Below are 12,435 nucleotides of genomic sequence, written 5' to 3'. Positions count from 1 at the left end.
AAGACAGGTGCAAAATATGATAATACAGAAATCAAATCACTTTGGCATGATAAGAAGGTTGAACCTGCAGTGATAAGGAGAAAATATGATGAAAAGAAGTTGTGAATTTTACTTCTAAATTCACTATTATCATACAATAGCCAGAGATTTAACCCAGAGATGCATTTTTTCCTGTCTTTAAAATGTTTTTTTTCTTATGTCATCATTTTTAGAAATCCTATACAATATTTCTACACAGCTATGGAACTATAATAAACTCTTTATAAGTTAGACAAGAAATATTCCCTCTGGTATTCTACATTCTAAGGCAACACTGAAGTTTTCCGGTCAATTCTATTATGTATGACATACGTAAATTCTTTGAAATAATCACTATAACACCATTAAATGCAAATAATGTATACAAAGATTATAATACTTCCTATCTTCATTTTATTAATGTTTCATAAATGACAAAGCATCCTCTCCTACATTATTGCTGTTTTTTATATCAATTCCATTAACTTTTTAATCCTATTTTATAAAAAAGTAAGACTAAAAGAAGATTAATTTACCTAAAATCACAGTTGGAGTCTAAAATCTGATTTTTACTACTTATCCTAGTATTCGTATTTTATTCTTTCCATATCTCCCTTTCTTACTTCATTATTTTTCAAATCATTCATAATATGCTTCCATTATAGAAAATTTAGAACAGAAAATTATAAGCCTGAAAAAAGTATCTGTTCGCCCATCACCTAGATATAATAGCTATTTTACTATATTTTAATCTCATCTTCTTTCTCTGCATTCTTTATATTCAGTGGGGATAATGTTCTACATGCAATTTTGTTTCCTGGCATTTTTCAGTGAACATCTTAACATGAGGATTCGTGTGTTACTAAAAACTCTATGGTGAAGATCATTTTAATATCCAGATAGAATTAAATATGCCATAATTTACCATTACGTGTGTCTTTAAATATTATACATGTTAAATATATATTTTATAAATATATTTAAGTTTATATATCTATATATAAATACAAAATCATATATATGTATATAGAAATGTAAGTCATATGTATGTATATATAATACTCATCTCCTCATTTCCTTAATAGTAGATGACTAGGTTCTATTCAATTTGTTTGCTGTTATACTCTAATAATTTGAGAAACAGATTCAGATTGTCCATAATTTTTAAGTCTTCCGCATAATCTATTTCAGGAAGTTAAATTAATATGGAAAGGGTATGTTTGTTTTAAGGCTCTGTGTACTTATTGGTGCGATCCTTTTCTTAAATGCCGCAATCATTTCCACCCTTCTTGAGCTCTGAGAATGAGAAATGGCTGTCTTGCCATTCCATTGCTAGGAGTCAAAAATCTCCCCACTGAACTGCAGTAATGTCAGCAATCAAGAAATTAGTACATTTTTTACATAACTTCTATTTTTTTAGCTGTTACAGTTGAATATTTTCAAAGATTTCTTAATCATACTTTGCCAATTATCCATGGAGCTCTTATCTTTTTGAATCTCTTAAACACACAGCAATATAGTACGCTGATGTTGTCTTTTAATTTCGTGATTTCTTTCCATGTACAGAAGCTTTTTTAATGCAGGCAAAGCTTAGTGATTTCTTCAACTACTTTTTAGCTTATCATGTCTTTCCCTACCCAAACCTCAAAAAAAAAAAAAAAAAGTCACTTCCATATCGAGTGGACTTTGGCTGTTTCATTTATTTCATTTAGCTCCTTAATACATATGAAACATCCTTTAGCACCTGTGAGGTGAAAATATGAAGTGATTTCTTTTTCCAAATAACAAAACAACTGCCTCTTGCACCACTTATTGAGTGACTCAACATGTCCTGGATGATTTGGGGTACCTTATAATATAATAAATTCACAGGATCGTCATAGGATCTACTGTCCATTGCAACCACTAACTAGTTACGGGTTATACATAGAAAACCTCATAAATTTCCATCTTTATCTTAAATCTGACCACAATACTAAATTTTTTTTATTAATTCCTGGAGTGTTATTGTTGTTAATTCTCTGAGAGAATAATAGTCACTTACCTCCTCCGTATCAAGTCATTGTTGTTAATTTTGGTTTTACAACCATTACTGTGTTACGAATCTACCTTTTACTCTTCGTTTTTTGAGAGAACCAGTGTGTGATGTATATGTGTGATGTGTGTGAACATGGTCTGGCCTTACCCTAGCCACTCGCTCCACTGATGAGAATCCCATTAGTGAGAGATGGATGAAGGTCACATTAGCAAACGAGACATACCCCTACAGGGTGATGCTGTCCAAACCACAGCCTCTAACCGCATACAACTATTTACATTTAGATTAATAAAAGTTAAATAAAATTAAATATTCAATTCTTCAGTTACAATAGCCATAATTCAGGTGCCTAGTAGCCATGTGTGGCCAGTGGCAATCATGCTAAAAAAACAGACATAGGACATTTCTACTAGAGACAGTTCTACTCCAGTTTACAGAAAGTTCTACTGGGCAGCACGGCTCTAGATATCTCCAGGAGCCACAGAACCCTGGCCAGGAATGCCGCCCACCCTTTTCTTCTCAGGCACACCATTTTACAGTTCCAACTTACTCTGCTGGAGAAAGTTATTTATAATTTTTAAATCTCAAAATATGTCTTTTTGTGACACACATTTTCCTAAGCCCGATATTTTCTTAGGCATCTGGTTAGACTCTCCTCCTTTCTGATTTGATGTCCTATTCTTGGAAATCACATCCTTTCCTATGGCTACAAGAATCAAAATACTTAACAAGTCCCAAATGTGCACATCAACCCCCAGTATTTTTCCTGAGTTCTAGAATTATATTTTTCCTCTGCTTATTGCAAATTTACACATGAGTTTGCCGTAGCTATCTCAAATTCATCTGGAAACCAAAATACTCTTCCTTAATCATCTTTTTTTCTCTCCTATATTATTTCATGTATGTCCAAATATTCAAAATAAAAACATTTGACTTGCCCTTAGTGATTCTCCTTATTATCTTTATCAAGAATTCAACACATAATTATTAAGCACCTACTATATGCTAATACCATGGTGAGGCTAAGAATACAAACAAGGACAAAATAGCACTCCTCCTACTCTCATGGAATTTACTATCTAGTTGGGCACACAAAGTTAGAATTTATTCAAAAAGGGTAAGGATACTTTAAAAGGTTTTAAACAGAGTAGCACAGATTAAATCAGGGATATGATTTACTGAGGCTAAGCCACAAAGTCTCATCAGATCTACATTCTAAATATTTTTGTATCTCTCAAACATACACCCCTGCTCTGTTGACCTCTACACCCTTCCACCTTTATCTTAGTGAAGTCACTGATCTCTCTCTCATCCCCTCCACTGCACCCTCTACTCTGCTGCAAAAACAACCTTCTTAATTATTTTTCCCCATTCTAAGATTAGCTAAAACCTGATCAAATAGCTGCTTTTTTTCTAGCCAGGACATTCCAGAGTAGGTTGTAGCCCCTTGTGTTTTAAGATAGCTGGCTACAGGTCCACCTATCTGGGATCAGAGGGAAGCACGGGAGGGGTCTAAAACAATTCATGAGCTGAGATACTGAGAAAAGAACATGTTCAAGACTGCATGGCAAAGACTGGCCATGAAGAGAGACTGGATGAGATGACAGAGAACTGGGCAAGAACAGAGTCCTCTTTCCTGTTCTACGTTTACAAAAATAGTGGGACTTTAATAAACAGGGAGGGGTATCCAACTTGGTGACAGTGCCGAAACACAGCACTCACAAAATGTCAGTCTTCAGATTCAGTCCCCTTCTGCTCTCGCTTCTCCAGGCTTGACACTCTCAGGAGGAGAACACCACTGCGGGTGTCAGAGACACGGGAGGGCTGCTGCAGAGGCTAAGCTTCTGAGAGAAGAGAATGTTCCCATAGCTGAGCTAGGCCATGTCCATGGATCAAGATAAAAGCTACCATGGAAGTTTGGGAATCGAAGAAAGGACTCAAGATTGGGGCTTTGAGTCTTCACATCAAGCATTTGATTTGTATACCTCTCCTCCACTAGACTATTAGCTCCTTGAGGGCTGGAATTGTCTCTTATTCATTTCTATATTCCCGGCACCTGGTATATTACAAAAACCCAATAAATATTTATTAAATAAATGAAAAACTATATCTATCCTTACATTGTAACTTCTTCCCCATTAGAATTCTACAACATTCTAATTTTTATATTTAATCCTGTCACCCCGCTTCCTTAAAAACATGACTTCCTGAAATAATTTATATTCTTTATCATGGCAAGCTAGACTCTAGGTAACTGGCCTCCAGAATATGGTAATGAACACATTTCCAGCCAGCCTCCTAAGGCCGGCCCCGATACTGAGGTTTTCAGCAAATTATTCATACCTCTCTCCCACTGCCCCTTCTCCCACCCTGAGTTTCTGAATTGCTCCCATCATCTTTGCCAACTTCGTACTGCTTCATTTCCGCCCAAGGATTTTTGACATATAAGGAGAGATGTTACTGATCCAAACATTCTGCCTATGTGAGTTTTGTGGGGAAACAGATGTTCAAAAGAGCTTGAAAAAAACTTGCTTTACATCAGCTACTAACTCTTCCCGACATACACCTTGCACCTGCAGGCCTCCATGACTGCTCAACTCTATTCCCTCTACCTGCAAAACTGGCCATCTTTCAAGGCCTACATCAGATTTCTTACCCTCACCATAGTTTTTTTGATCCAGACACATTTCTAAAGGCAAAAATTGATCACAGATGAGAGCAACTAATTTTTGCCCTTTTATGCATTCTCCTCTTATTCTTAGTCACAGAGCATCATGACTTTTTTCCCATGCTTCTATAATCTCACATATAAAAGAATGAGCTCCTGCTACGTTTCCTAAAGGCAGAAAACAAAAGCAAAACAAAAGTGGCAGGCCCACAGTATATTAAATTGTTGAATACTCTGGTTACTAAATTATTTGTGTTTAGTGAGTCTAAACACTATGAATATGTGTGCATGTGTAAAAAATGCTGCTAATGTAAACAAAGTACATTATAGAGCCATATAATTAAAAGCTGATTTAAATTATCTAGAATACTGCTTTATCTGATAGCATGAGTGACTGAAAGGTTACTCCAACCAGGTAATACATGCTTTTCTTACTAGTTCACCTCTACTTTTTAAAAAAGCAGAATATCCTGGTATTTTTTAAAATGGAAAGTATTACAAAATTTGGCAGAATGATCTCTTCATACACAGTTCTCCCATAACTCAGTTTGGTTTTCCTTGATAACAAATTTTCTGTACTAATTACATGTCCTTTCCTTGTTCATTATATTTCCCTCAGTCACATCCATTTTCATTCACATTGCCCCTTTGTAATTCCTTCTATGTCTTAGGCCTTACTTCTCTTATTCAAAGCTTCAGAGCTGGCATTCTCTTTGTCTTCCTGTGTGTCTATGTGCTTACTTCAAACTCAATAGATATAAAAAAACACACAGAATAACTAGTTTTCTAGATAAATATTGGTGTGCACACACTTCATATATTCAAAATTATTGTAATAAGCATGTAAAAAATGATGGCTTCAACTTATAACTGTGGTAGTTTTAGATACAGGATAAAGACTTATATTGAAAAACAGGAGTCCATACATAATTTCCGCATTGGCTTTTTTCACAATATATTTTATACCTTATTTTTAATTTATTACTGTTTTTCAAAAACTAACTTTTTGTGAATGTCTGATTGCATTTTATAGGTGCAAATTCTCTATTGTATACTCAGTTCTATTTTTCCCTCTTTTTTTATTAGTGAAGACATTAACAATAAAATAGGCTCACTTGCTCCAGCTGGTAATTTCTCAGTACTAGTAATATATTATTCCTCTTTTTGTGACATCATAATCATCTATACAGAAGTACCATGTATCTTTGTGTAGAAGCTACTGTTTCCATTAAATTTAATTACCTCCCCCTGTGGTTTTAAATAGAAGTGGCTTCAAAATGAGGGCAGCTTCTATTAAATTTAATTACTTTCCCCTGCTGCTTGCATGGTAAAAGGAAGGTTACTAAATGAGAGCAGCTTCTAAACTAAAGTATATGGTAACTGTGTGCTAGCAATAACAAAATTGTACCCAAGCTACTCTTCTAGGAAGCCTCATAGGTTTATACTTTCTCCTATTGAAATTATTTTTAACCTTAAGATCCTAAAAAAAAAAAAAAAAAAAAAAAAAAAAAGAACATGGATAGAGATATATTTTAAAAATCAATTGTAGTTTCATGGGCTAAACAGAGGTAAATACACTATTTCTGTACAAATATATTAGAAATTATCTCACTAAAATGTTCCACTCAGAACTTTTAAGATTAATCTCATTTGTTATTTTCTAGTTCTAAGGATGATGAGTTTTATTCCTCACACATTTTTAATGTATAGTAAAAGATGGGTTTAAATAAGGCTTCCTAAAAGTTATTAAAAAGGTATCAAGTTTGGGGAGATTTCAGAGAAATATTTAGAAATAGTAACATTATAAAGTGAAAAAAGAAAAAAAAAACATCAAGCTCATTATATTTGAAAAAAGTTAATCCATATGCTTTACGAAAGTGTGAAAATGTAAATCAGTTTAAAAACACTATGATCTAATCCTATAAAAATCTAATAGAATATGAAATTTTAAGTACCTCTTTTTAAATTAAATATTAATTAGGAGAAAATACTACTCAGTTTAACCACCATTGTACTGTTTATTTTTTATATTCAGGCAGAATTTAGATGAACAATATTTCCATTCAATCACACAGTTTAGTATAAATATAAAACAAGACACCCCTTAAGCATTTTAAGTAACAAATTAAACATTTACATTTTTTACTGTGCACTGAGGCTTAACATTTATGCAGCTTCAAAACCAAAGTACAGCCTCAAGGGAAGTCTCTCCACTGACAAATTAATACCTTAGAGAACAGAGCTGAATGGTGGCAATGAACTCATTTGTTCCCCCAATAATGAAGAATGACTTTTTCTTTACCACATCTGTGACTGTTGCTATGGTGACCCAGACTTACCTCATTGCTTCTCGGAGAGCTCCTTGCTCACCAAGAGTCGTGTGCTTGATGTCATCAAAATTATTCTCCAGCTTCTCGCATTTCTGCAACATATTAAAAAAACGCATTAATCCTCCAACATCCTGAGATAAAATTACATCTATGCAATTATGTAAAAATATAATTGATTATATTGATTATGGACTCATGAAAAATATGCACACCACTTTAATTGGGTAGGATTCATTAAAATTGACAGTGTGAATTCAACAGTAACAAAATAAAAATGTCTTACGATACAGCTATCACGGAAGTCTTTTTATCAATTTTTCAAAATAGGGTAAATAGAATAAATTAATTTTATATAAAATTAGTACAACTTCTAGAGCTTTGAGGTTTAAAAATTAGTTCTCTAAAATAATCTCAAGTACATCAAAACCAATTTGAATTCAAAAGAGAAAGTCAATAAAAGTAAGTTTGAAATCATAATAAACTATATAGGATTAATAACTAGTTCTAAAAAAATTAGCAGCTACTGACAAGGAAAGATACAGCCCAGGTATAATATAATTATAAAAGTCCCAACATTTGCAACCAAAATTTTAGAATAAGATCTTTAAATAACAATTGTAAAAATATATTTATAAATACATGTATACAGATATGTTTAAAAATAAATATATATTTTATATATAGATATGTTTAAAAATAAATAAGTTTAATTCTTAAAATATAGTGACATTATATCAGGTTCTTAGCATTACTGGACTGAATTTTCTAACAGTTTATATTTTTTTTAATTACAATCTTAACTATATTTTTATATGTAAAACTAACTTAATCTTACATGACCCTAATAAGTTTTGAAAACATAATGCAATACAGAATTAAATTTTAAACTAAAAATGTATCCATGAATCTTTTTGCATATTAGATTTTATACAGAATTTAGGGGTATTTAGGAAATAAAGTAATTAGATTGAGCTTTTAGCTAACTTACCAAACAAAAAATAAAAAACAAAACTTTAAACACGAATGTGTTCCTTCTATTGTAAATTATAACTAAGAGTATGCTGATTTTAGAAAATTACAGAATTTAGATTAATAATTTCCAATATATAAGAATTAATTTATTTAAAACCTATTGAGATATATAAACCACTATTTTTACCTTGATTTTTTTTAAATGAACCAAATTAGGGCAAAGATCCTTTTTAACACATAGTTAACATGTTTTGATAGTGAAAATCTGGAAAATTACCAAATATATCTAAAACAATTTGAATTCTGAATAATGGATCTATGTTGGATATATAAATTGCAAATATTCTCTCCTGCTCTATGTCTTATCTTCTCACTTTTTTAGTAGTGCCTTTTCATGAAGAAAATTTATTTTTAATGAGGTCCAATTTATTATTACTTAAATTTATAGTTAGTTATTGCCTTTTTGTGTCCTCTTTAAGAAATCTTTGACTTCTCCAAGGTTATGTATATATTTTCCTATATTTTTCATAGAACTTTATTATTTTACATTTCACATTTAGATGTTCAATCCTCAGGGACTGATATTTGTATATGATGTGAGAAAGGAAATCACACCATATAGGTAATTGATTAAATCAATACTAATTACTGAAAGGACCATAATTTCCCCACTGTAATTAACCTTTTCCATAAAGTCAGTCACAGTATATATGTGGTCTGTTTCTGTTTCCATTATGAACCACTACTCAATTTCCTGTACTGAGGCCCATTTCACACTATTTTAATTACTTATACCTGTAATAAATAAAGAACTCCTAAAAATAAATAAAAAGACAGCCCAATAAAAAATAGGGCAAAAGACTTATATAAACACTATATAAAAGAGAATATCCAAAATTGCTAATTAAAAACAAACAAACAAACAAACCCAACATCACTAGTCATGAGAAAGATGCAAATTTAAACAATGGGGTTATCATTACACACGGTGAAAATTACTAAAATGTAGATCATACAAATGGCTTTTTTAGTGTAGAGAGCAACTGAAGCACTGCCAATGGAACTGTAAATTGTTACAACCACTTTGTAAAGCTTTTTGAAGTACTTTCAAAAGCTGAACTCATGCTTAGGAATACACCCAAAACAAATTTATAAAACGTTCACCTAAATTCATGTACAAAAATGTTAATAGTAGGATTATTCAAGCTAGCCCAAAACTAGAAACAAGTCAAATGTACATCAAGATGGAATATACAGAGAGATCATTATATAGTAATACAATGGTAAACTATATAGCAATAAGAATGAACATACTACAGCCACATGGAGTGACATGGACACATTTCACATACATAATATTGAGCAAAAGAAGTGACACACAAAAGAAAAAGAGCACATAACAAAATTATTCCACTTATATAAAGTTCAAAAATAGGCAATGCTACAATGAATAATCCAAATGAAAAAAAATCCATTTATATGAGAATAAAAAAGAATATTTCTGAATAAATTAAAAGAAGCACATTACTTGTGCACTGAAAAGCACAACACTTCAAGAAAAAAATTCAAGAAGGCAAAAGTAAATGGAAAGACATCCTATGTTCATGGATTAGAAGACTTAATATTGTTAAGATGGTGCTACTCCCTAAATTGATCTGAAGATTCAATGCAGTTACTGTCAGAATCCCAGCTGACATTTTGTTGCAGATTTGGACAAGCTGATCTTAAGATTCATACAAAAACACAAGGGACCAGAATAGTCAAAACATTCTTAAAAACAGAAATACAAAGTTGAAGGACTCATACAGGAATTCCTGACACTAAAACTAAAGTAATCAAGACATTGTGGTACTGGTGTAAGAATGGAAATGTAGGGCAACATACATCTACATAAATATTTGTATACAAAGGTTCATAGCAGCATTATTTATAACAAAAAGTAGAAAAAAATCTAAAACTCAAAAAGTCAATAACATGATAAATGTAGTATACTGATAAAACGGAATGTTATTTGGCCATAAAAAAGTAAGTTCTGATACATGCTACAACATAAATGAGCCTTAAAAATATTATGCTAAGTGAAATGGCCAGATACAAAAGGCCACATTGCATAATTCCATTTCTATAAAATGTCCAGTATAGGCACATCCACAAAGACAGTAAGGAGATTAGTGGTTGCCAAAGACTGAAGAGAATGGGGGAATGAGTGCTAATGGTAATCAGATTTCTTTTGGGGGAGATAAAAGATAAAAGCCCAATAAAAAATTGGGTGGTGATAGATGCACAACTCTGTGAATATACAAAATACTGAATTATACACTTTAAAAGAGTGAACTTTATGGTATGTAAATATATCTCAGTGAAGCTATTGTTTTAAAAATAGGCAAAACTAATCAAGATAGTGACTACAGGAGACACAAGAGGGTCTTCTACAGCACTGTTTAATTCATTTCATGAAAATTCATGGAACTGAGTACGTACAATCTATTGTTCCATATGTAATTATAATGCAATAAAAATTTTCTAGAAGAGAGTTTGAATTCTGGTTAGGAAATCATAATGCAATCACATTATCAGAGTTAAAATGTAAAAATGCATATAAAGAAGTTCAAAGTACCTGACACAGTAAATATTAGCTATCAACTAATAATCATAGAAAAACATTTTATTGTTTATTAAAATTCTGTATGAAAGAGCCAATTCCTATAACAAAGTCTAACTTATCCTTATTGAAACAATAGTAATTCAGATTACCAGAGATTGTTGAATTAACAAGGGCACCTCTTTAAACTGAACAGTTTTCAATATATTCCAAAGTTTCAGTTGTGGGTTTATATTTCTTTTGCCTTCAAAATAATTCATAAATAAATGAAATTTTTAAAGTTTTTGGAAATATCTGTACATTTTATGTTGACTATGCTGCTTTTTTAATGTAATATAATAAGTGCTAGCAATAAAAGAAATTTGATATAAAAAAGCACCACTTCAATATTTCTTAATTTTTCTATTAAATATGCACTTCAGATTCTTCCTCCTCTAATTGTTTACCCGTGAGGTTCATTGAGGTTTTCATACTTCAAATTATCTAGGAAGTTTCCAATCATCAGTTACTTTTCTTTACTTGCACACCCAATGAGAAGTATAAGAATGTACATGAGTAATAAAAAAATAAAGCTATGTGATAAATTCAGTTACATGCATTTGCTACATGCAATCTACAACATAGCTTAATGTTAACAACTGCTACTCAAATAATGCCTTTTGGAATAAATGAATACCTAAAAAGACCCAAACACATACTAGGTAAATGATATTTGGAATGTACTATTTTTAACCTCCATATAATTAAACTTAATAATATATGACTAGTATCTATCCATAATTCTAAACACATCTCACAATGCAATTTTTAAAGTGGCATAATATCCAGTGCCTCCATGTGCTGTTATTTATTTAACCGATTTCTTTTTGATTTGGTTTGCTAATGATATTATAAACATAGGACAAGGATAGATGGCTGAAAATTAATTAAAAGCTTAAAAAATACTTTAAAAAATGTTCATTGACTGAGATTATTCCCATGTAACTCAAAATGTTTTCACCTAAAATGCATTCCAAGTATGTGACTATTGTATTCTATGTAGAGTCAACGCTCAAATTCAAGGTTTCTGATTCTAATTTCATTCACCTCCCAATTTAACCATTAATAGAAAACAACGTATATTGTCTCTTTGGTCATGTAATTATACTTACTTTCCTCTGCAACTAGGTTTGCCAAAAATCAACCTAACTCCATCAATTTAGATGAATTGCTGCTAAGAGACATGTTTAAATCTTAAAGCAGGAGGTTTTATAACCTTTTTTTATTTTTTAAAATTTACTTGATTTTAGATATGGAAAACTGCACCTACCTATCTTTATTCAATGCTTCTCCACAGACGGTTTATAACTCAGATGTGAGAATAGATTTTTCTATTTAATTGCTATGGGCATATTTGTAATAAATCTCTAATTTTAAATATATAGATATATGTGGGGCGCCTGGGTGGCACAGCGGTTAAGTGTCTGCCTTCAGCTCAGGGTGTGATCCCGGCATTATGGGATCGAGGCTCACATCAGGCTCCTCTGCTATGAGCCTGCTTCTTCCTCTCCCACTCCCCCTGCTTGTGTTCCCTCTCTCGCTGGCTGTCTCTATCTCTGTCAAATAAATAAATAAAATCCTTAAAAAAAATAATATATAGATATATATACACACACACATATATATATACACACACATATATGTTTTTGCTAACTGGAGTCATTTCATAGAAATAAATCTGTTCCCTGACAGGATGTTTTTGTTTTGTATGGTTGAAAATCTAAACTTTGCATTTACCAACGGGGATTAACAAAATCAAACACTATAT

General features: G+C 31.8%; 1 protein-coding gene across 3 annotated transcripts in view; it reads right to left on the bottom strand.

Moving 5' to 3' along the window:
* The window catches only part of DPYD (dihydropyrimidine dehydrogenase), a 788,803-nt gene that overhangs the window by 673,416 nt on the left and 102,952 nt on the right, over positions 1-12,435 (bottom strand). For all 3 annotated transcript variants that reach the window (XM_026497557.4, XM_057310448.1, XM_048220250.2), the window contains exon 3: positions 7,064-7,146. In XM_026497557.4, coding sequence (XP_026353342.2) covers positions 7,064-7,146 — 83 coding nt within the window. The remainder of the gene's footprint in view (positions 1-7,063; positions 7,147-12,435) is intronic.

Source organism: Ursus arctos, unplaced genomic scaffold, assembly GCF_023065955.2.
Source record: "Ursus arctos isolate Adak ecotype North America unplaced genomic scaffold, UrsArc2.0 scaffold_12, whole genome shotgun sequence".
Lineage (NCBI taxonomy): Eukaryota > Metazoa > Chordata > Mammalia > Carnivora > Ursidae > Ursus > Ursus arctos.
The sequence above is the reverse complement of the archived record's forward strand: the minus strand, read 5'-3'. Positions and strand labels throughout refer to the sequence as shown.